The sequence below is a fragment of the Gymnogyps californianus genome, chromosome Z (genome assembly GCF_018139145.2).
Source record: "Gymnogyps californianus isolate 813 chromosome Z, ASM1813914v2, whole genome shotgun sequence".
Taxonomy (NCBI): domain Eukaryota; kingdom Metazoa; phylum Chordata; class Aves; order Accipitriformes; family Cathartidae; genus Gymnogyps; species Gymnogyps californianus.
The window spans coordinates 68,026,923-68,053,499 of record NC_059500.1 but is presented as its reverse complement, the minus strand read 5'-3'; the positions used below and the strand labels follow the sequence as shown (position 1 = coordinate 68,053,499).

Below are 26,577 nucleotides of genomic sequence, written 5' to 3'. Positions count from 1 at the left end.
GCTGCAGGGGAATCTCTGCTCCGGCGCCTGGAGCACCTCCTCCCCCTCCTTCTTCACTGACCTTGGGGTCTGCAGAGTTGTTTCTCTCACATGTTCTCACTCCTCTCTGTGGCTGCAGTTGCTGCTGCACAGTAACTTTTTCCCCTTCTTAAATGTGTTATCCCTGAGGAACTACCACCATCGCTGATGGGCTCGGCCTTGGCCAGTGGTGGGTCTGTCTTGGAGGTAGCTGGCATTGGCTCCATCGGACATAGGGGAAGCTTCTAGCAGCTTCTCACAGAAGCCACCCCTGTAGCCCCCCTGCTACCAAAACCTTGCCATGCAAACCCAAATACAGAGCTCCATGAAATGAAGAAAAACTCTTAACACAGTGATGCGTATGGTCTACTTAGACCCCATGAGTATGATGGGAGTGGGATAATAGTACTCCATGCACCTTACAAGTGAAGGAGAGGTAGTTGCCTGCTGTCTCCAGCCACAATGTTTGCCTTTGGACCAGGCTGCAATGGAAGCCCACAGTGTGCATTAAATGCCTCTTGCACCCTAGGTCTCAAGTGAGGACAGGATATATGAACCATACCTTATTCTTTCCCTTCTCCCCACAATATAATAAAAATATTTCCTCAAAGTAAGAGAATAAGCGGTATTTGCCAGAAAGGCATCTTCTAACTGAGCTAACATCTGTATCTACTGGACTGGAACCAAAAGAATTCTCAGCCCCTTGGAGCATATTAATAACAAAAGACAGGTACACGTCTCAAATTCCTGGATTCAGCTCACAAGTTAATGGGGCAAGATATGTGACACTCAGTCTGGTTCCAGCCAATCTTTATATAATGGAAAACATTTTCAAACTGGTATTTATCAATTTCAGGGTGACCCTGTTGCTCTCATACTTTTGTGCCGTGAATTTCTGAGGAGTGCTGACTTCAGAGCTGACAAAGATGCCAGAAGTTGACTGCTGTCTGCCCCCTGCTATGTACACAGAGCACTGCAGCGCTCTCATCTACAGGAGTCAGCCAGAGGACTCTGCTTTTGTTGGTTCTTTGCTTTCTGCATGGCTGAGGTTTTCAACCCTCAGAGAGTCACCAATTTGCCTTCAGGCTGGAGTTTGTAATGAAAGCCTTGGTGCCAGGATTTTGTACATTCTATTCTGCCTCTAGTCAGGATGAGGAAACTTTCAAAATAATTATCCAATTTTAAAGACAAAAGTAACAATTGGGTATCCAAGGAGCTGTAAGGTTCAATATAGGCTATTTCCTCATACAGTTAATATTGGCCTACAAACACCAGGCCTAAGTTTACCAGTGATTAAGATTGAAAACTCTGCAGAGCAAAAGAGAAATAAATCTGTATTGAGGAAAACTGCTGTGGTGGGAAAGCTGCCCTCTACACATTACCACCCACAAAGCCATATGGGTATTCCATGAATAAATATGTGACTGCTAGTGAGAGCTGGGTGGGAAACCATCTCTCTAGCCCAGGAAACGTTTCAAGATTTCAAAAGTGTTCCCGTTCTGCACCAAGGAGGCTGACCAAGCCACTGCTACCACTGGAATCAGATAGGTGGGTATTTGTGTCCAAAGTAAAATATGTTACAGAGCAAAACAGATAGTGACAAGAGTTGGGAAAAAAATCATATATCAGACTTTCTCAGCACTAGAGTCTGAGAGCAAAATTAGAATAGAAAAAACCTAATCAGAATCCTGTTAGCTTGGCAAAAATAATGTACAGGAGAATGGACAAAGCCCAGAAGAGCTACAGCACACTTTCCCTTTCTCTTTTCAAATGTAAATTCTTTAGTGTGATAGCATCTGGTCATTGGATGGTTTAAGACTGGGGTGAGAAAATCCTGAATATCATAGGATAGATCCAGAGCACCATAATCAAGCTTGTGGCCTGTGCCTTGCTGCCTTCTTTCTTGATGGCCCTTTGACAGGGTCCACAACAAAATATGACTGCTCCTGACGTATGCACTTGATCAAATCATAAATGCAATTCCACTCCCAGGTCAACGGGATGGTGATGTGAGGTCCTTCAGTGCCTCTCTGCTTTTCACTAACTCTAACCAAAAGTTTTCATCATGGATTGACAACTACATTAGCAGATTGTCCATGAAGTATTTGATACCACATCCTACAAATGCCCTTGATCGACAAATTCCATTTTGTATTGCTTATAAACAATTAAAATATTTCCCTAACATGAAGACAATGTTCAGACTGATGTGAGAAATAAAAATTTTCCATAAGAGCTTCATAAGGCTACTAGGTGCGAGAGGCAAATTCCCTTGACGTCTATCATAATCCCATGATTTTTCATTGATATCAGATAGCCCAAGGAAGTCTGGGAGCAGAACAGGACATAAACTGAGAATGATGCAAACAGCAGTGATGCTAACAGATGAATTTTCTGCATTTTAAACAGATATTGATGGCAAAAGCCTGAAATTTGGAAGACTTCATAGAGAAAAACGATGGCTTCACTTACCACATATTATTCCAGCTAATATTCAAGACTATTTCTCATGCAGACATGTAAGCTGATTACATTATCCTGCTACATCACATTCAAAGCACTACAGAACTTTTATTGCTTCCTGTGCTTCCAGAACATTAATTAGCTTATGTTGCTATAGCTTTGAAAATTTGAAGTGCAAATGCTAAATATTATTCTGTATTAGCTATAAATGCTAAATATTATTGATTAGTATTACATTTAATTGCACAGCTTTGATACTTATAAATGTAAGTATCAAATATAAATAATAAAATACAATAAAATATAAATAATAAACATGTAAAATTCAGGATGAAAAGGCTTTTTTGGCTGGTGAAATGTGCTTGCTCTGTATTTCTTTCGCACATCTTGTACAGAAAAGAAAACAATACTTTCTCCAAAGCCTGATCTATAAAAAGGAAGAACAGACTGAAGAGCAGTCTTCTCTAAGGATAAAAGACACCTTGGAATGCTGTATTTGAAGGCAACGCTGCAATATCATCTCAACTAAATGTTCCTCCTGTATATATAGGAAAGAAGCCATCAAAGCACATCGATGAACTTGAGTGTCTGATGTATACAATGCAAATATTTTAGTAGCAGTGAAACATTGTCCAGCTGTCTCTTCTAAGCTTTCAATCCAGTTTAGCAGGAAGCCAAATGGTCCTAGGCTGTTACATAAATTTGGTGACATCTGAAAGAAGTGGTGTGCTAAGTTGGACAGACAGGTTTTGCATGGGAATATGTTGTATTAGGAAAGTTATAAAGCAGCTGGAGATTTAATACAGAATCTGTGATGGATAAAATCCAGGGCTACTGGCTGTGCTACTGCCTGCCCTTAGTCACACCATCTCTACTCAACCAACACATGCAACATATTAACAATGCAATAATTAGTACACATTCCTGTCTGCTACTTAAAACTTCACTCCCAGATGCTGCTTTGGTCTGATCTCAACTTTATTACCTTTGATGATTCCCTGCACTTCGTAATACCAGGCTCCATTGCTATTCATTAGACTCAACAGTGGTTAGGCAGACACTAGCTGAAGCCAGGTTTCTAACAGGAATGCCCTTGCTTTTATTTCATGTGGCTAACTTCTGTAAATTACTGTACATCCTTCCTCCAAATCCCCTGCAATACATGTTCATGCATGTGTGTATCTAGGCAAAACAACTGCAGCCATGAGAACAAAACCAGGCAGCTAGATAAAAAGCCAAAGGATTAATTAATAAAAAAAAAAAATGCAACAAAAAAAGCTATTTTGCAGTAAACCACGTTGAGTAAGATAACATCTATTACTCAATCTATTCTTTACACATAACACACACACTCACAGATACACATACCTACTCTTTTCAATTCTTCTTGTTCCCTACACCCATAAGACTACAAGACACCTAATAGTCTCCTACTGCTAGGCAGTCAGACCTGGTCATCTTATACAAATATTTCTGCCAAGAAAATGCTCAGGAGATGTATGTCAATGATGACATTTTTGTTTATAATTTTAAATAACCAGATCTCTCATCTTTTATCTTATTGTTCTGGGTCTTGTCTCTTCTTTCTTATCTACTCCTAACTATTTTGATGCAATGTATGTGAGCAGAGTGAAATTATTTGGCATATCTTTCTGGACAGCAGCTATAAATGCTTGAATGTACAAAAATTATGCACATTTGGACACCATCAGTGGATATCCAAAGGCTTAGCTTCCAGCATCAAAGATTTTAATGTTCTCTTAATTTAAAATAAATATGAAGGGAAAGATTTCATACAAATACAAGCTGTCAAGATTTGGCTTGAATTGATCCAAACAAAATAATACTTTAAAACATCTTTACCTGCCCCTTTGCTTATTGCTACAGCAAAATATGCTAAGTAAAAGGGAAAAAAACCCAATTACCTAGTTTGCAACAACTGGAAATATTCACAGTAAAGTCAGAAATTGTGAAGCTTAGCAGACGTTGACTTTAATGAACGTTTTGGGATTGAGTTGTTGCAAGTGTTTATACAAATCATTCAAAAAGGAACAGGGCTGGTACTTTTGTCTATGTGGAAATCCTTCTAGAACTTGAATTTTCTTTTAACATTTTTATTTGGTGAAACCCAAACTAGAAAGCTAATGCTCAGAAGAAAGAGTAGTATACATCTAGACTGACAGCACAAGCCCTTTACAACTGCCATTGTTGATTTTCAGACAGCTTTAATTCAAACTGGTTTAAATACATTGTCTTTTCAAATTTTGACTTACTTTCTTTTTTCCTAGAAAAGCATTTAATTTCATCTTCAAACTTCAGAGATATTCCTAGCTACAATTTCAATCCATCCCTCTCTTTTTCTGATATGTAATTTAGAGAAGTGTCATCTCTCATTGCACAATCAACATGAATTTAAGAATGGTGCAATGGTTTAACTTCTGTTACCCCTAATGAACAATTTTTCAACATGGACATTTCACATCATGTTCTGTTTCAAGATATGTCTTACAGTACTCTATTTACTGATGAGATGGAATAAACAAACAAAACCAACAAGCTACTCAAATTCCTCAGATCGGACAACGACTAATTAAGTGTTAGTGTCCAGGAAAGGGTGTCGAACCAAACAAGGGACGAATGGAGCTTGTTTGCCACACTCTTAATCAAAAAACTACTTTTGAAACATATAACTGGTCATCTTGATAATGGAAAAATAAACAACAAACATAACTCATAAAAGCTGGGGTGTGCAGATTTTGTCCAATTGAAAGTGCCTGAGTAACTTGCAAGGAAACCAAAGCTGATCCTGCAAACTCCTCCATCCAAGTGATATTTAACCTTGAGAAAATTATCCAAGTGACCACAATAGGGTTTTAATATAAAGAATGAGATCCTTTAAATTGTACATGTACTCTAATTTACAAAAAATGGAAAAGGCTGCACTCATTTTGAGAACCAAGATCTCATTTGACAGAAGATAGTAAGGTGTGCTAATTCCCATGGGCCAGCTTCTGCCACTGAATATTTAACTCTCATTTTTTGAGTTGCACTATGAGTTAAAAGACCTTTTCCCCAGTATATGGTTCTCCTGGGACCAGCAAAATCTCACCTGTCCAAAAGGGAAGTTGGGTACACGGACTCTTGCTTACAGGGAATAAAAGCTCTACTTCAGACTACTCTGTTTTAAAGCAAACTCTTTCCAAGTTGTCTTCTTAGAAAAACCTACCATCACATAGCAGTTAATTGTTATTTACAGGCATTATTATATCAACAGCTTAGTCTGCTTCAATTACTATGAAGTAGAATTCAACTCTCTTTCCTCCCACTCTCCCCAAAATCAATATTATATATAAACTCCATTTAACACCACTCTGCCAAAATTTAATAATTTCATTAACTGGACTACCTAACACTCTTATTACACAACATACTAAATTATATAAACATAATTTTTGGCATATGTGTATTTTAATTCAATACCCGAGTTGGACAGCACAATGCAACATTTGGCAAATCACAATCTTATCTTGGCTTTTGTAGTAATAATGTCTAAACAAAAGTAGACATTTACTGGCAACTGCAAACAGCAGAACTTGTGTCTTTTCCTTTTCACAATTCACAGTATCATGTTGGCATTTGTTATACATTTCTAAGCACATTTTGACAGCTAAAAATGTCCCACATCATATCTCAATGTAATGGCTGTTTTACATTATATTTTTGTATCTAATCCACTTAAAAAAAATGATGATCCAATTATTTTTGGTACAAAAGAATTCCTTAGAAATTCTGGTAATTAAATCTAGCAACCTGGAGAATTCCTTGAGTGTCCTATGATTTTTTTTTGCTGTGATCTCATATAGGCAAATTCAAGACAGCTCCTATGCAAGCGGTGTCCAAGTTGCTTCAAGCATACGAGCCATATCAAACAGATTTAAAAGATTATTGTGCTGCTGCTCTGAAGAAGCAGGAATGAGGTGAGACAGAAGTGAATTGCCACACTTTGAGCTCACTGGCTGACCTTCCAACCCTTCCTCAACTTGTTCCTGCACACTCCAAAGCATAAAGCTGCCTCTTCTCTTCAAAAAGCGTAAAGAAAATGGTGTTGGAATGTAAGAAAACATCATAACAAGAGATAGAGGGAAGCAGGTACTTGCACTTTCATTTCTTTGTTTTGCATAGGAGATAACCGATTTCACTGGAGTTTGGTTTGAAATAAAATAATCTTAAATGAGACATGATTGTCTTAAGGACTGCTTTTGTTTGAAAACCTTACGCTTTCTGTTTTTAACCTAACACCTACAAGGACTCTATTAAAAAAAGAGCAATGATTTATCAGTATGCTTACACTGCACTCTTGACAACACTTCTGTTTAATCAGTTTTACTATTTTCCCAATGAAAGTTAGCTTCTGGCTCAATATGGAATTTTCACGGGACAACAGAAAAAAAATATTTTTTAAACCAGCAAAATGTGATCACAGAACCTCAAAAGTTGTTGACAGGTACAATATATGCAGGTGTTCTACCAAAAGTACTTCAAGTTTTTATTAAAAAAAGAAAGATTAGGTACTTTAAATAAAAAGAAAGCTTTTAGAAAGGACTATTTAGGTGTTAAATTTTTGGAGGCTAGGTAGGAATCTTTTTCCTTGTATGTATGAAAGAAATACCACACACAGGATGTGCAACTGACCAACAAACTTATTTGAATGCCTAAATGACTCATGCAAAATGTACAACCATGTGTGAAGGCTTCGAAATGCAAGCAGATAGTGCAGGGGCTGGGCGAGCGCAGCTCTCCTGCTTTGCTAATGATAGCTTCTCCTAGACTGTTTATGTAGTGTGCTGAGAGTGTCAACTGATGTGAATAGTACTGGAAACTTTCAGGCATAATTAACCTCTGTAGCCTCTTAATGCAGTTTCACCTATAATCCACAGGTCCATATCAGAGAAGAGCAAAGAGTTTGTTCAGGCCCAATTGCAACATTTCACAGAGAAGTCACTGATTAAAGCCAGACGTACAGACAGTAAAAGAAAAGGAAAACAGAAAAAAAATTTGTCATGTGGTGCCCATTATCTCCATATATCAGTTGCAACAGTCCACACTTCTTCTATGACATCTTGGTGCATCAGGGGAGCACTAAGAATAGCTTCAGTTGATATATCTATCTTAGAATGGCAGGAACAAGTGAAATTATACCTAAAGGCTTCAGGAAATACTATATTGAAAAGATCTGTCACAACATGAAAAAAAAAATTGTCAACGCATTCTTTTCACCCCTCCTCAACATAGAAGCAGAGACACCTGTATGGATTATATCAAATGCAAATACACAGCCACATAAACCACACTGTTTCCTAAAGTGCTTTTCTAAATACAAATGTCTGTTTAGCATAAAAAAGATACAACTTCATGAAAAAAAGTCCTGGTTGCTCAGCTTGCACTGTATCCGGAACAAATGGCAGTTGTCTTGCTACTCCTGAAAAAAGTCGGGGGAAGCAATGTTTTGCTTGGGGAGCAGCAAACAAGCATATTTCCTAATGTTTACCCTAAACCCATTGATAACACTGGGAAATGAAGCCAAGAAAGTAAAGGTAGAGCTCTGCCTGTTCCCTTCGACATGTGGGACAGAGAGATAATGACCTGTGGGCAGGTTTCTGCATGGAAAGCAACAGTTCTATGCATAGTGTTAAGACATTAAGGGTATGCACCCTAATTCTCTAGAGTTTCTAATTCAATAACTCCTAGGGACTGAAGCTACCTAAGGACTAGCTGGAACTGTCTATTCCTTCAGTCATACAGACATCAGTGCCTTGAGTCTCAAGTATTAACTTAGACATTTGACGGACCATCAAACCACTTGCCTGAACTGAGAACTTGGACACAGGCCTGTGCAAAACACAACATAGTCATTCTCTGTGTTTAGCATCATGTCAGTGAAGAGCCTGAATATTTTGGCAAAGAATACTACAACCATCTTCTGAGCATTTTTTTGCTCACTCTCCAACTCTTTTCCTATTTTGAAATCAGTAAGCTGTTTATAGAACTTCTATGACCAAACATTATTTCTTTTGAAAATATCACTAAATTAATTTAATTTTCCCATAGAAATAATGGGCTTCAACCAAATTTTCAATTCAACTTTCTAAAAATTATGATAAAATTCATTTTTTATACTTTTAAAAGAAAAAGAGAAACATCTTGTTAAGCTTACTATAGTAAAAAAAAATTTCAATTTGGGCAGTTTTCATGATATATTTCTAACTAATTCCCACAAAATGTCATGCTTCATCCAAACTGACATTATTTTGGACTTTGATTTTGTAGGAAAGTCTGTTTCAATATTTCATATTCACTTTAATTGGAAAATGCTTTGGAATTTCAACATCTTTAAGAAAGTGGGGAAAATGAGTTCGTTCCCCAAAACACCCATAAACCAATATTCTCCTTTCAAATTTCAAGTCTTATATGCAAATCAATGACAGTAAAACCTTACATAATAAATCATTTCAATTCACCTTTCTCTACATCAGCTATATTCTGACCATCACTCTTAACAGAGTACTTCAACCTTTCCAACACTCTGCCCTGTCAAACACACTGTAAACCAGGCCCATTTCTACAGTCCACATTTCTTTTACTAATTGGGCAGAGGGCAGCCTTTACCAAGTGGTAGATGTAAGGTCTGTTTGGGGCGTTTGTTAGTTTTGGCAATCTTGGAATTCTTCTTTTAGGTCTGGGACATGGTGTGCAGTTCTGGTTTAAGACCAGGCGCCTAGAAGCAGTTCTAGAAAGGCAGAAGAATGAAAGCATTATCTTACAAGAAAAGGGCATGTCTACACAGAACCAACCAGAAGATCCACAAGAAATGCTTCAAATTAAACTGACCCAGAAAAGCTATTAAACTTGGGTTTGGAAAGCAAGACAGCTGTTTCCAGGGTGCCACACAGGAATTAATACGCTCCACCAAGATGCATAGCTCATTAGCCTATGTGGATGTAGCTACGTTGCTTCATGTCCAGAACCAGCAGGAAGACGGTGGGCTGTGTCTCAGCACACTGTTCTCTGTTTAGCAATGAGCTAGGCATACTAAGTTTAGCAGAGGAAAAAAAAGGAGAGAATATAACTGCCTCCTACGACTACGTTGTGGCGGTGAACTCTAAAGAGGAAAAGTTGCGGGGCAGTGAAGGACGCTACTGGGGCAAAAGAGTGGGAAGAGTAGCACTGATTATTTTGACTGAAAATAAGAAATTTCAGTAGCCCTTAGAGGAGTGAGATTGTGGAACAGCCTTCAGCTAAGGAGTATGGTGAGCAAACCTACCTGGTGTTAAATGAACTTGATAAACTTCTGAACAAGTTTATATGACAAGCATTGGTGATAACAGAGGCTATATTAGGGTTCCCAGGAGGTTTTCCTTGCTCCTGCTTTCCTGTGACTTGACAAGTTTTTAATTAATGGACACACACCGACCAAGCATAACAAATGCCCCTGGCGAGGCTGTGCATGCAGCAGAGCTCCCCAGTCACCATAAACCACACAGCAATGCTGGCTGCTTCCTGATCCTGGGACACAAGGCCTGCCTGACCACTTTGAAGTGATCCACCAGAAGTCGATGTTAAAAGAAGCCAGAGAAAGATGAGTAGAGATTTTTTTTGGTAACATACGTTTACTGGTTACATATTACACGGCTTTGCAGAACTTCCCTGTTCTAGGCCAAGAGCCACAAACCACTCCCCACCTACCTACAGCTCTCAAACTGCCACAGACAGGATGTTTGTAGGTGGGAGAGGCCATCTGGAAGTGCCCGTCTTGTGGATGAGAGAGCATTCTGGAAGTGTAGTAAAGATGCCGTTGATACCGTGCATAGACTGCTGTTCCACAGAAACTGTCTGCTGAAGCTATCCTGTAGGAACGGTTCCAATATTAGCATTCTGCCTTTGAAATTTATGCAGATAAGGAGAAGACAGAGTTTCTAAGGTAGTTGCAGGGCACAAAAGATGAAGAGCTAATTGTGTGAATTCAGAGTGCTCCTGCCTCCCCGCTGCAGCTTGGAGCACAAAGAATGCTTTTTCAATTTCCTTTTCCTTTTTATCCCACAACTGACTTTTTCCTTTGGCTATTTCAGCCTTCTGTAAAGCTGACATCTGCAACTTTTCCCAGGATTGGCACAACCCATAAAATCAACTGGTATTTTCTCTTGGACTAGGTTCTATTATTACTTTTATAAGGTGCTGAAATGATACTCTTCATAGAAATTGAAATCACAGTGTGAATAAATTGGCTACTTTACATGGCCAATTTCAGAGAAATACGAGGAATGCATAAGTGGGATCCTGGACTGCTACACTTAGGTACAGGGTCAAAACTCCATCCTCTCTGTTCAAAGTCTAAATTATTTTGGCGATTTTATATCAAATGTCACTCCTTTTAACACTCCCTTTACTTTTTTCCTTCTAAAACATCCCTGAATCATGACTAAAGGAAAAAAAAAATCTATACCAGCCAGTCTTTATGTGATTTCCCCAGGCGGAGCTTAGCTGCTCTCCAAACACTCCAGTGTACACTTGCTTTAGATAATATCAGCCAGGATGGCTGAAATCTTTTATTTAAGCCAGTAAAGCTAAGATGTGTGATTTTGCATGGGGGAAATTATGGAATGCTGACATGAGCTGGTGAGATTTAGTAACCTCTAGCAGAGGAGTTAGAACAAGTTCCTGGAGGGCTTCTCCTCTGCTCACTCACTTCTGTTAGTGACTCCTTGATTGCAACAGTCTCTTCATTTTTTCAACATCAGATCTGTTTCTCCTGATTTTCTGTAGGCAATTTTCTTCTGTTCCTGGGTGAATACGTTTTCTTCAGCTAAATCTCTCCTAAACACTAACTCATTCATAAAAGCTTGACAATATGAGAAGGAAGCAATTAAAATTATGAATTTAGAATCCATATGCAAAATCTGCTGGTTTTCAGACTGTGCAATTCCAAAAGGACAGAATCCCTCCAGCTGGTATCTGTAGTGAATACATTAACAGCACTTAAAGCATTTATCTTCCATGATAAAACAAACTCAGTTCCCAAACTCTTCCAAAGGATAGCTTATGGGTTACTAGCAGCTCCTAGCTTTGCTCATTAAGAACAGCTCATTTTCAAACATTGCCAATTTTCTTGACTCCACTGGCTGACGGGCATTTTTACCAAGAGAAGACACTTTCCAATACCTCTGTCTTTAGACAGAATTGCCTATTGTCTCTTTTCAGTCATTTCTGTAGACTTCTCTTCTACTTTCTGTACCTTTAACTAGTGTTAAAGTTGTCATTTAATCTGTCATACAGGTACATCTATGTTGGAGACATACTCTGCTATACAAAATGAACAGTATTACACTTCACCCCCTTCAACTCCCATTTCTATTAAGAACATGAATATCATCCTTTGTATTGTGAACACAAAATAAGGAACAGAGTACAATCATCAGTCCAGGCATTTATGGTGGAACAAGCTGGAATAAAGATAAGAGAGAGAAAATCCTGGTCTTTAAACTCTCTGCCTCAGTCCCTGTCTCTGAAGAAGGGGACAATAACAGCCATATTTCAAGATTTGGTTAGCTAATGTCTGTAGAGATGAAAATGTCTAGCTCTGAACAGCAAATCTAAGATCTGTAGTATGATATTTCTAGATTCGCTTTAACACATGAGAATTTCAACTACTTGTTACTTGCATTTTTGCTGCAACTCAACAAACTTTCTGCCACTACTTATCAAAAGTAAACATGGAGTTATTGTTCTGAGTATAGATATATCACTACAGTAAAACAGTCTGTTGGCCTAACACAGGACTCTGTAATACTGTCTTTTTCTAAAGAGCTCTTACCCAGTTGAAAAGTTCATCTTACCATATCAGTTATTTTTGTTTAGAGATATTTTAACTTTTTGTTCCTAATAGAGGCCAATTAGAAAAAGGAGGGCAAGAGGTTAGACATACATCTGGTCTCCCTATTTAACATGGAGGTTTACCTTTTGCATGTTACTGATGATAATTTAGAAGGGGGGGCACAAAGGAAAAGAAAAACTTCCCTGCCCTAACACTTGTATATCTTTCTGTTACAAAAACGGCAGCCTCCATTTCTCATTTGACATATGAAATAGCTCTGCCATACAAATCTATATTTTTCAGATTTGCGTTTAACTGTTGGAGCCAAGAAAAGGAGGCGAAGAAATAAGACAGATCTTACTTGGGCTGATACTGTTTAAAAAGTAGGCTATGGCAAGCATGGCTCTCATTATATTAAGTGAATTAGTCTGTTTCCTTTAAAAAAGGGGGGGGGGGGGGGGGCGGGAAAAGGAGATATTAACAAGCCACCAAGGGCCTGCTGTAAGATTTTGACACTTTTAGTGGCTTGTGACATATGACTTGTGAGTATCAGCTCTCCTTCAAAATCAGAAAACAAATCTACCATTTGGACAAGGAATGCAAAAAAAAAAAAAAGGCAACAGCAAAAAACTCTGCTACAAGGTCATGTTAACGAGGATTCATTAGCAAGGTATTTATTGGAACAAGAGAATGAGATAACTGACTAAACTCTGAAATTATTATTAGATATCTAGAAGTCTTTAACATTTGTCATCCTTTGCTAGGTAAAGCATATGCTATGGTCCTCCTGAAGACATTAATCTAATGTGTCCAAATACTGCAATAGTGACACAGATTTCTACTTATTCTCAAGATGTTTCACATCATGAGAGCTTTCACATCATAAACTCCATAGAGCAAGCTCTCAAAGGTGCTCACAGCAATAGCTGCACAAGGATTACACCTGAAAATGTAAGTGTGCTCTTCAGTTAGGACCCTTACAATTTCTTTGGAAACTTCATCTTACGTGGTACATTAGTTGCATCATCATGCAATCTACTCTTGCATTATCAGTATGTCTGTGAGTGTGTTACAGGAGTTTTTCATGTAGAACTTCCATAGCTTAGCACACAAAACACATCTATAAATGAAGAGCTTATCTATATGTTTATGACTGGCTGCTGTGAAAAGCAGAAAGATTCTGAAACTACCATGAAAAAATATTTTGTTGAAAAACCAACAATACAAATACTAGAAAACGCCAGACTGAAGTTTACTCAAACACCAAAATTATGTCCCCATCCCCATTATGGACTTAATGAGAAGTGTCTGGTAACCTCAGCTATAACTTCTTGTATTAAGCACAAGGTAACAGAAAGTAGTTAGATGTTTTTATGTACTGGTTTTCCTGCTCATCATTACAGATACTTCTTAAGTCTGCATTGGTGTGTGAGCACAAGTACTCATACTCCTCACATCTGTGGCTCCCTTTTTAAGTATTTTAAACTGTAATTAAGGTTTGGCGGTCCCTGGATAAGAGAGCTGACTAACACTTCATCCGCACAGTGGCAATTTTTTTGTAGCATTATTGAATTTAATAGTTCAGACAGCACTAAAGATCTTCCTGAATATAAGCACTGACATTTGCTTTTTTTTTAATTTCTTTTTGGAGACAAGAGTTACTATAATTCAATCTGTACTGAAAAGCTACATCAGTCTTTGTTATGCCCTGAGTACAGTTGAAAACAAAAAGGTTACATCTTGCTGACCTTTATGGTCTACTGTGTACGTTCATAAAATCAGCAAAACCAAAAAGGGAAGAGTTCCACAGAAAAATTATTATAGATATTTTACAATAGTGTTTGTCTCCAAACTCTCATCTTTGCAAAATGTTTCCTGTTTCATAAGCAGAATCAGCTGCAAGCAGAGTCCACAAATGCATGTGTGGCAGAACTGAAGGAATAAAGCAAGCATGGTGAATTTTGAGCAAATCTGGATAATGCTTTGAGGAATTATTTGGTGTGTGGTCTGAGGCAAGAAGCCACAGAGAGGCGGAAGTTAATCTTATGTACTCCCCAGCTGCAGATATGTCTTTTTGAGAGCAGACTGCAGCAGGATACACAGAAGAAATGACCAAGAGACGAGATTAATACCACATGAGCCAAGTGTCAGCCTCATTATATGTGTTTTCACTAAAGTTGAAAAGACTTTAACTTGGATAGCTGTCATTTCAAAGAGAAGTTGTGACATGTAAAAGTAACTGTAATAAATTAAACTGAAAGAATAAAGTCTGTGACATTAAAGGGGAAGTATCAATAATAAAAAAATGGTAGGAAAAGATATAAAAACAAAACAAATAATTCCAGTAGCTTAACTCCAATACATAGACAGCATTTCAGGGAAATTAAGGCAGTCCCAAAAACATATAGTAGGGCCAAATACAATAAATATTAGGTGGAGATCATGCTCAAATTTCTTTGACTGATAGGCCTGACAGTAAAGAGAAGAGAGTGAAATCACAATTATATTTTAACTGTTTAATCATGGAAATTATATAGATCCTTGAGCTGAAACATCCTAATGTTCATACCTTTAAAACAAAATAAATTTTGACATCGCTCATGACTATAATGTCCATGCAGCACAACCAGATCTAGAGCTCAGCTTGACACAAGGACAGATCCAATTTGCGCCTACGCCCATGCTGTTTGGTTAGGAGCTATTTTGCCATTAACTTTTGTATTATGCTATGCAACAAATTTGTTAAGTAATCTTGACAGAGTGCTTGCAAGACAGGCTATGGAAGAACTTTTCTTCTGGGGAATCTTAAGTTTTTTCTAGTAAAAAACAAACACCTAAGTCTGCTACAGTTAAGAAGCAGCCTACTCTTTCTTTTTCTATAAGAGGCCAAACCTGCCCTCGCTATGCCTTATATCCAAACCTTTCTGTAAAAAGAGAATTATTACCCTCTGGGCGGGCTTTTTTTTCCTGGCACTCATTGCAGCGTTACTGGTGTGTTTCACAAATAATTTGTTTTCATAACACCCTTGCTCATGTAGGAAGTATTACTATCCTCATTTTATAAGCAACAAAGAGCCAGAGAGAGATTAGAGTCAAATGCATTTATAAATTTTGGGGTACAATGGATAACAAACATAAATAGGACCTGATATTTCATAATACCTAACTCTTTATGGCACTCCCGATACTGAAAGTGTAGTTCCCACAAACTATTCTTGTGCCAAATTTTTCAGTCTTCTTCCCTCTCCCTTTAAGCAGATTCCTCCTCTGTGTTGCTTGACCATCAGCAGGAGGAGCACAAGGAACTCAGAAGAGTCCCTCAGCTCCCTTTATGGCCAGGGTATCTTCACAGCACGTGGTGAAGGACATGAGCCTTTAGTTTCCCACAATCCTACATCATTATTCCAGCCCTTGTGTGTTTCAGTCTTGTTTTGATGAAAAAATCCATCGTGGTCATTAAGAATCTTTCTAAAGTTAAAAAAACCCCACAAACTCTTCTACGAAGAAAGCTGGTGTTAGACCTTTTCTTTCCCAACCAATCTAGTTGCAACCTCGATGGAGTAGCTGTTCTGTGAGGTATACCATCCAACTGAAATGCATTTCCTCATCCAAAGCCCTATAGCAAGGTATTTTACCCACTGCATTTACTACTAATAATCTTTCTATGTCTTCCATGCAGTGATCTTAAAATGTTTTTAGCAATGTCAGTGGGTTCAGTCTTGTAGCTCCTTAATACACAATTATCATCAGCTTTGAAGCAATCAGCAGTCACTGTTCTTGACTGGTTTATGCCATAGGAGTAAAGGAAGTACCAAGGAATAACTAAGTAATATATATCTGTTACATAGTCTAAATGCCATGGAATGTACAGACTGGGTTCCAATTACCACTCCTCAGCTTATTCAGGCAAGTGAAGCTGTGAGAGAAATGGTCCATTTCTCTACATAGTACTTTGAGCAGAGATTTTTGTTAGTATTGTCCCCCTGCTCCCGTCCTACAGTATCTCCCACCGTATGTTGGCAACAGGAAACATCATCATTGCCAGGATGGATAGAATTGCCAGTCTGCATGATGTCAGCATCTCCCTCCTTCCTCCTTGGCCTGGGACTAGGGCTGCCCACAAAGCAAAACCCAAGGGAAGCAGCAAAACTTCTTGAATTGCATCCACTTCTGGGCCTCAGAAAGGGCATAATTTCCACCTCCAGTGCTAACCTTAGTAAATTTTGTTTTAGCTGCTTAAGTGGTTTAAACTATGCATTGCCCTAAGAAGTGAATCATTGCTTGTGTGTGCTCACAGGTGTTTGGAAGCAGAAGTGACACTGGTCTGTGAATAAAGGCTAACAGACAGGACAGTAAATGTTACTGTTCCTAATAATCGGTGTACTTGCACAACATGTGCCTTCACCCAGCATCTTCACCTGTAGGAAGCTGAAACAATCATAATTTCCTTCCATTTCTTACATGTTACTCACTTTTCAAGCTATTTCTGTCAGATTCAGGTAAAGCGGTAATTTAAAGAGCTTGCAATGGTTTGGATATCTGGTTGTACCTCAGAACACCCGGTGAAATTCAGCTGGTACTAACTTTCTGCTCCAGTTTACACATGGAGGTGCCTTAGCCCAGCCCGTTGGCCAAATTACCTACTGCTGACCCAGCTACCTGGTAAGGGTAGCACCAAAACCACACATGTATCTTTTATGGGAAGAGGTTATCTTTTCAGCATCTGAAGAGCCAGCTGAGCAACCAGGCCTAGACCTTGAAGCAGGCTAACAAAAAGTGGCCACAGCTCTGTTCATGTGGTTAGCTCTGGACTCCTTCTGCTGCTTCTTTTCACGTTACTGTTAGTTTTGCAGTTACAGATCCTCAGCACACAATTTCTGTATTGCAGTTATTAGCACTAGTGTTTTGACAAAGGAAAGGTGTCCTGTCATCAGAACACGGGCCACGTGCACTGCGCTGCTTCCCTCGACACAGGGAAGAAGGGCACAGTGAAGTCAGCTAAGCTTACAGTTCAGGGGAAGGTTTTCATTAGGTTCCTTGCCTCCAAGAGACAGGTGCCACAGCTACCAAGATACTTCATGCAGATGAGAGAGGTATTTCCAGATCTACATGGAATTAAACACTTTTAATATTTACCTCCAGGAAAACCATAGGGAAAAAATAAGTGTCTGGGAAACACACAGAGAGCAAACTTTGTTCTGTTGAAGTCAAAAGACTGTTTCAGTGAACATCAGGAGCTTTAGCATCTCCTAAAATGTTATAAAAATGTATGAAAAGAAGGCACTAAAACTGCAGTCTTATAAAATCCACTTCATATTAAATACAGTCATCCCGTATCCTATTCTAGAGCATATATTCCCTATTCTAGAGCATATATTCCCTTGCTCACTGTAGTAACAGTTACTGAATATATGAACTTGTAGCTATGTAACTGCTTCAAATGTTAAAGATAAGCTTACAAAATATGACATACTTGATAACACTAAACATATCAGTCACAAAAATACTCTATTCCACCCTCAAAAGAGTAAAACACTTAGAAGTTTAGGATATCTTGATGTCCTTCAGGTTCACATTTCTCATAACAAATATAGTGGATAGTACTAGCATAGTGAAAAACTGAAGAAAAACCAACCGAACAAAACCCCAACTTTTTTCTTCTTTAACACAGGTTTGCTTGTGGCTCCTTTAAATAGCTTATTACTTCCAAGGGCAAATTTGCCCACCTTTCTGCTTGCAAGTAGTCTGTATTGACTTTGACATTAGGAATAAAGCAGGTTATTAATCCTCTTGAAGAGGATAATGTGAAGAAGAGAATCCCAGAGCATGTACCAAATAGTATCTAGGATCTATAGAATAGGGTCAGAGAAGACATAATGAAATTGGGAGTGGGAAGAGTTTATATCCCCACACCAATTACACACTTCTAGACAAATTCAACAGGCACCTTAATGGCTTCACAGGTTCACTCTGTGAACAAACTGATGATGCAGTGAGATGAGACAGGACAATTCAACATCACTGACAGCTCACAGCTGCCAAAATGGGTAAGCCACGCTCCCCCCCTCCCCACTTATCTCCCACTCATGACACATGCTGCCCCTATTTCTTTCTTGTCATCCTTTCTAGTGTTGCTCTGGCACTCGTCACACTTCTCACCCCCTTTCTCTGATGCGGGCATGATATCATTGATTTATACCCAGCCTCCACTTAGCACCATGCCTTAATTCTAATTAAACAACATCCTGAATGCTTCCAAAATGCTTCAGCGTTCCTTCCCCAACTCCCACACACACTGACTACAGCTGTACAGATGTGCATCAGAAACCTGAAAGAAAACTTATATTTCCTTTATTTCTGTGCAATGTTTGAACGTCTAATATCAGTGGCAGAAGAAGGAAGAGTAACTAGACTCCTCAGGCCCCCCACTTTCACTTCTGCTTCCCGTGTAGGAAGAGGAGTCAGGAACTGCAAAAACCAACTGAGTTTATTGTCCTTCACATATGTTTTCCGCCATGAAAGGAGTAGGCATCATATTGCTTTACTAAATCAAGGTTTATGAAAGATCTGATCTTTGTTTTTATATAACATTCATGAGCATTCATGTTTCTACTATCCATAGCCTTTTCCTCTCTTGCACAACACCAGAAATTATGGAACAGGGGAGGGAAAAAAGAATGAAACTTTTTGGTGTAGTTTCAACATTTCCTTTTTCTTGAAAGTCAGCTTCGATGCATGTGAAAATTCCTCTTTAACTGTAGAAGATATATACTACTGATAGATTATTTAGAGGTAAATGTGAAAGGGGACAGGCTGATAATTCTTGAGGCTAACTATAAAATAGGGGAATGCTTCACAGCTGACACTGTGAGTATATCATCCCAGTAATTGGATGCACGTGTTAGTAGCAGTAAAAAGGCACTGTCCAGTTGTCCACCTTACATGGGAATCTACTTTGAGTGTATTCTTTGATTTACTGTTGCAATTAGAACTGAATGTTCAAAGAAAGAACACAAGTGACCTAATTTAAAAGCAAAGAGTGCCTTTAAAGCCATTATTTAGCATGTGACCTGGCTCACTTGTAACCGTTTCTTTCCCCTGCAACTTCCATTTGTTGCACTGTACTCATGAAGCAGCATAATCAGTTTTAATAATCCACTCAGCTAATGAATTAAGTTTTAATATCCATTCAGTGATTAAAGATTAAGCCACTTCCTCCTCACTCCTACCCTTGAAGATTTTAATTTTCTTCATAAACACAGAGTTTTCCCAGGCTAACTTTTCAAAACTTCATGTTTCCTGTCTCTTTTTTACTATGTTGTAACTAACAGAGATGTTCTACAACAAATTGGCACTACAAACAGAAGCAATTAATGCAGCTAGGAAAGGATCTTTCTAGTTAACAGAACTAACGGTTGCAAGTATGATTGACTACTTTTCTGTGTTCAAAGCATCTGAGCAATGAAAGGCTGCAAGATATTAAAATATCGCATCAACATAAGTTGTCAAAGCAAAAGAAGGAGAATTTGTTTGATAAGTACATACAGTTAGACTAGCAGTACTAGTATACCTACTGACTGAGAAACATATGTGTGCTAACGTTAACTAAACGCATCCTCCATTTCTGATCTGGTAATTTGGTTTTCATACCCCAAAGCAAGAAAATGTTATTTTTCCATGCAGTCTCATCAAGCTGACATTGATTGTTAATGCTGATAAACATTCAAACTATTTGTGCTGTTCAAAGTGGCAAAGAGGTCATTGGTTGATAAGTCCCAGAATATTAGGATAAGGTAGTTCAGTGTCTTATGGCAACGGCAAGCAGTGGTAGCAAGTGCTCAAAATATGCAAACTAAAATTTCAACTCGGTGCTATTTTGGGGAAGAAGGGACTGTAAGAGCTTGATTCAGAAAGCTCTTCAGAAAACTGAGAAAACAAACAAACAAAAACAGGCTATTATAACAAGTCCCAAGTTGACCGAATAATTTCTCTGCTTTGCTGACACTATTTCTATCATCCCAAATATTAAGCTTAAGAATAGAAATACAATATTGTTTACAAAGATTTTTTTTTTTCCTATTTAGAACCTTCCTTGTGTAATTATATCACTTGCTCAGAGGGATAGTCAGGAATCCACTATGACAGGAGATGTTGCCCTATGTTCATACAGGTACCTGCTATTTTTAACATAAGACACACAGGTTAACAAGATTTGCTTATAGAAGGGTTTTTCCTTTTCCAAAATGAAAAGCTCTGTGGAATAAATGAAAACTCCCCTATTGCAGGATCTGATCTGACTCCCATTTGAAGTGAAAAGGCCCCTATTCACACACACAGCTCAAAGACATCTGAAAGTCATCTTAAAATGCCTTATTTCAAAACAGAGGATCTTATCCTATGAGTGAATGCATCCAAGATGTTTCAGAAGTGTAAGCACATTCTATAGTGCTCACTCACCTAACGCCATCTTCAAGGGAAGCTTTGACTGAGCCACTACCTGACAACCCTCCCATTAAAACAGCAGCATGGCATCTATAAGCCTGCGTGCCCCTTGGTTTCTTTCTTCTGAGGTTTTAAGAAGACCAAACTTCCAATTGTCCCTAACTCTTTCTTTTTTTTTTTTTTTTTTTTGCAAGTGGCTATAAGTTAGATTTATGAAGACAAAAAGACTTCTTACAACTGTGTATTTTGAACAGATTTATGACACGGCTACAGTATCAGCATGGAGGGTCCACAAGGGAGGAATGCAGTAAGGGTAACAGGAGAATGTCATGTAGACGTTAGAGAGTACAATTCTTTCCACATTCATAAATCCTAAGTGCCTAAGGTTGTATACTGCTGGTTATAAATTATGTAACTGAGTTCTGCAGAAGGAAAAAAAAAAAAAAAGACTTAACGTGAGAAATCATCTCCATAAGAACTTATACATTTCATATTAAAGAAACTAAGTTTCAAATTACTTCACTAAAACAGTATTATTTCCTATTTTAAGGCTTTGATTGATAAAAACATAAACCAGATCTCTATAGAGAGTAAAACAACAAAACACATATGCCTACTAATCAATCTTCAGAAAAACAGAGAAAAAGTTCTCACATTAATTTACAAACACCAGCTCATGAGGAGTTGATAACCCCAAACAGCTAGCTTAAAAAATGTTCAGTAGCAAAATAACATATTCTACCAAGTATTCTAATCTGGTTTGAGCTTTACAGCTGAGGTTAAGGTACCTATCAAGCTTTACGATTTTATTACACCTGAGGTACAATGAAAAAAAATGAGTATCAAACTGAGTATACTTAATCAAAACATATTTAATGCTATTTTTATGTATATAACCCAATATATAGTACAAATCTGTATTTATATGTCATGTATATATGCACACACTTAAAACCCTCAGTAGTAATGTTCAGCATTTCTAGTAGAGTGGTTGTTTACAATCTTCTGGGCTACAGAATGAGGCTCAAAACTTTCTTGCTATTAGTCACTATGTTGCTAATCTGATCCCACACTAATTAAAGCAAACCCAAAGACTATCAGGGACTTCAGCAGATCCTAAAGCTATGTATAAAAGATAATTGCATACTCAGGGGAAAAGCCTGGACTAGGTTAGCTCGTGAGAAGTAGCTAATTACTTCATGCTAGCTCCCCCAGTAAACACTCTTACTCTGCAATTGCAGTGCCTTTGCACTGTTTGGATTAATCCACTTCGGATGCTCAGAAGGCCAATTAATAGAATCTCAGCTGGTGTAAGCCCTTTTAGCTTTGCTTGAGCTAGATCAGCTCATACAGCTGAGGATCCAGCCCCTCCTTGTCCACCTACTTCGAGCAGAGGTGACACCAGACAGTGGCTGTGCCGCCATCTACTGTAGGCTTTGCATAGCACTGCTTGGTCCAAAGCCCGCAGGGATCGCTCCAGCAATTCTTCCCACTAATATCCAGGCTCAGGGACACAGATTCTACTCCCTAAGTACCTAAATAAAGGCCTGATCCTGCAATCCTTGCTCAGGCAGAACTCCATCCAAAGACTGCAGGTTAGCTGCTGCTAATTAAGCATTGCATATTGCGTTACTGTTCTTCAGCTACTAAGATCTGTCCTGTACATTTGAAGTCTGTGTGCTTCATAGCACTATTAACAGTTGCCTTAAAAGTCAACTGAAAATAGTATAGCACTCGAAAGTACGTTCAAGTTTTCCTGAACCAGCTTATCATATATCATGTAGCCCAGTGCATGCCATTCATTAAACCCAAAGAGTTTCACTATCTTCAAGAAAGCTTTCTGGGTGCAAGTAAAGTCAGAATCTGTACACTTGCAGTTCTCTCTCAATTTTAATACATGGCTTAGGCTTCTCTTGGTCATCCCAGATCTCAGCTTATAGTGAAAGCTTTTGTAATTGCTCTTTGGAGGCTTTTTGATTTTGTTTTTCCCCCAACAAGTAGTTAAGTCACCAGAAAGCAGTACCGCTCTCCTTATTCATGCATGCAAATGGCTCTATCAAGAACAGGGGCAAGGGACTGCACAGCTGTGATGCTGCCGGACGAGCTAGTACTTGCATTTTGAGGACAAACTTCCAGATGTAAGGAACAATAAAACAAAACCTAAAAAGTATCCTACTTCTATCTAGTGACAGACACCCTCCAGCTATGCCAAATGCTGCAAGTTCCCCCAGCCTCCTGACAGAGCAATCAGAAGCCACCTCTGTTCCCATTATCCTATAGGTAGAGAAAGGCTGATGGAATAGTTCCAAGCAATCAAGTTGGAAAACATCTGCCAGAGTAAACTTCAATTTAGTGCACTCTACACAATATTTATAAAGCAAATTATGAATACTGCTTAAGCCATTTAAAGGCTGGAGACTAAATTCTGTTTTCTGAATGTTTATTCTGACTTTCTCCAACTGTTCTTCTAACTTGACAGTGCTTAATTGGCTGCCAGCCATGAAAGCTGTTGTCTAATTACACAACATTGTGATCTTACAGCCCTATAGATAAGGCTTTACTGCAGCATAAATGGATTTTAAACATTAGCATATGAGAAAAAGAAAATTAGCCCCCAAATTAGAATATTTCAGTCTTGTGTGTCAACAGTCACTATTATTTGTTTAGGAAAGCACAGTTTCAAAAGAGGAACTTATATTAGAGATTAAATGGCCTTTAATGTTAAACAGGCTACAATTTAGTGGGCTGGCTGGCTAATCCTTTATGCATGGCAGAAATGTATTCACATCTAATTACATATTTTAGACTATCCTAAAGATACCATATATTTGCATGGAATCAGTCCAGCTGGGGATTATGGCAGTATTATGATGGCACAGCTACACGTGAGGTTGCGAAAAGCATAGATTTTGTGAATCATTTGCAACATTTTGCTACACAGACACCCTTGAAATAAAGGCACAGTAAATAGATTCTTAAATGGTCTCAGACTATGTACTTTTCCAGAAAACACAATTTCACACTGTAGATTATAATGACTGTTAAAGAAGAACATACAACTGTGACTTATCTTCTGCTAACAAGATCCTAATTGTTTTGTATTTAAAGATGTTGTACACTAGGTCTGACTTTGCGATGTAAGTGCGGTTAGCAAGTTGCAAGTGTTAAGATGACAGGAGTCTTTTCTTCACTGCACATAAACAGGATATAACTATGTATAATAAAGACATTGTTTTGCTTTTATATGAAACAAATTACATTCTCCTCTCAGTAGACACTCTGCAGATGCGACAATAACCATGACATCACCAAGAATGCCAATTCTCTTTCTGATGCACCGACTGGAAAACTAGAAAAAAAGAATCACACCCTATGGTTGCACAGGGTTGTTCTTGCACGTAGACTGAAAGAGTAGAAAGAAGTATATGTGCATTTCAGTGTAGTCTACCTCATCTTGGCAAGATCTCGCAGAAGCTCATGCATGTGTTGAACTTTACTCACTGAACAGTTCTGCTGGCTAAGTGGGATGGCTCAGATGAGTAGTTACTTCTCCAAGTACACTGTTGTCAGATTGGGCCCCTTATAGCCTTTTCGGCAGCAATGTTCTACACAGAATGGCCTGACGTTCTCAGAGATGCACACAAAGCTTTCAGAATCCCGTTTTAGGGGAATGATGCTGTCATCCTCCACAAACAGAAGTAATCTAAGAAATACAGTGTTACGACCTCATTCCACACAAATTCATCAAAGGGAAGCCTTCATCATAGCTGTTTTTCAAGAATTTGGCTTTCTATGAAATATAGAAAGGGAGGTGGTAAGATTCAGCTGCTTTGATATCTAAAGCATTTACAAACGTTAAGTGCATGATAAAGTATGAAGTTGCAAGGTGGAGCAAGTGAAGTAGTGACATATGATACAGCAGCCCTCTCCTCCCTGTTCGTAAGCCTGTATTATGGGTATTTAATAGAAATACAGCTGAATGAACAGTAATGTCTATCATACAGCATGGCAACCTGCTGAAGTACTCCATACTTTACACATTAGCTAACAAGGGATCTACTTAAGTCACTTTAAGTTGTTTTAATTTAAAAGAAGATTTATCCCCAGGTTTATCTGGATTTAGGTAAAACAACCAAAGAACCAAAACGTGGTTCTCCACCAGTGAAGCAAGTCAGAGAGTTTCCTCCAACAGTTGCATAACAGAGCTTACTTTCTCAGCATGCTACTATAGTGGGACGCAGCCACTTAAGTTACAATGCAATACATTGTGATTTACTACAGTTACTTCAATTTGAGATTGCACAGGCAGGAAAACGGAATAAAGGTTACATTTCTAGCACTGACAGCCAAAAATACATTACCAGAAGCATGCTATTACTAAAAGCCTAATTAGTACTACAGAAAAGCTTGAAACTTCAGCCATGGAAACAGCCATATGACTTTTGCTTTGAAATAATTTCTTTAAAAAAAAAAAAAAAAATGACAATGAAATGCGTGTGAGGTCTGTGCGAACCCAGCCCCAGATGTTTACAGTGGAGCGAGTAGCGGTATAGCGGCGCTGCAGCCCGGGAGCGGCGGGGCGCAGCGTGCACGCCAGGGACGCGGCGGGCACCAGCATCGCCTCACCGCGGGCGGCTGCGCGGCCGCGCACCGGCTCCCAGCGCCCGCCGGGCACCCCCGCGGCAGAGGGCAAACCCAGGCAAAATCCCAGCCCGAAGGAAAAACCCTCTGTTCCGGGGTCGGGGAGGAGGGAGCGGGGAGCGGACGGCTCTTGTGCGGCCCGGGGAGAAGAGTGTGTGCGTGCGTGGGGGAAATCGATGCATTGTTTCAATACAGCGTTCTCGTCAAGGCGCTTTAATGACAGGGGATAATGATTTTCAGATTCGGCAGACAATGCCCCCCCCCCCCGCCACATCCTTACAAATCTTTCTAATTTGCTCTTCTGCCAGGCAAAGAAACAAACTGTGCTCGGCGAAGCCATTTGCAAAACAAATGTAACCGGAGAGATTTGCAGATACGGGCTGGCGGGGAGCGGCGTCCGGAGGAGCCCACCCCACCTCTGCCCCGCGCCCCCTCCCCGCCGAGGCGTCACCCTCCCCTTCCCTCCCCAGCCAGAGGGCTCCGGCGCTCCGGGACCGGGGCCGCCGCAGCCGGGGTGCTGGGGGCGGCCGGCAGCCGCTGCCCGACAACGCGGCAGGAGAGCAATACTTACTGAAGGGGCAGTTCTCCTTCTTGGTGCCGCTGACCTTGCCGTTCTTCTCGATCTTGAGAAAGTACTTGTTGTAAGAGTAGAGCTTCCTCTTGCGCACGTCTCCTTGGAGGTGATTGTAGCTCCGCACGTGTCTCCCCGCACTGGAAGGAGAGGAGAAGGACGAGGGGAAGGAGGAGGATGATGAAGAAGAGTTGGTGGCCTCCGGGGACACCATGTCCTGGCTGAGGTCATGGCAGGTGACAGGCACAGAAGACACCAAGAAGAGCAGCAGCAAGCAGCAACAAGGCAGGTGGGAAAAGGCTGAGGCACCATTTGTCAGTATCCATTTGCACATTGTACTGAAACTCTGGGCGCTGGAAAATGTCTTATCAAATGAAACATACTGGAAGGGTAAAACCTGGTAAAAGGCAAGTGGAGAGCCGGTGGTTGCTGCTTCTGGTTAGATCCCTCTGAGCTCTGATCTGGCCTGAAGTAAGTGCACCAACATCCATAACTCAGGGGACAAATCGCCTCAGAAGTTGTTGCCTTTTAATCCTTCGAGTCCTCCCTCAGAAAAAAGAGCTGTTGGTTTTTT

The 26,577-nt window shown here is 39.4% G+C and overlaps 1 protein-coding gene across 1 annotated transcript in view; it reads right to left on the bottom strand.

Moving 5' to 3' along the window:
* The window catches only part of FGF10 (fibroblast growth factor 10), a 64,029-nt gene that overhangs the window by 37,180 nt on the left and 272 nt on the right, over positions 1–26,577 (bottom strand). The window contains exon 3 of the mRNA XM_050913314.1: positions 26,004–26,564. Coding sequence (XP_050769271.1) covers positions 26,004–26,337 — 334 coding nt within the window. The 5' untranslated portion in view covers positions 26,338–26,564. The remainder of the gene's footprint in view (positions 1–26,003; positions 26,565–26,577) is intronic.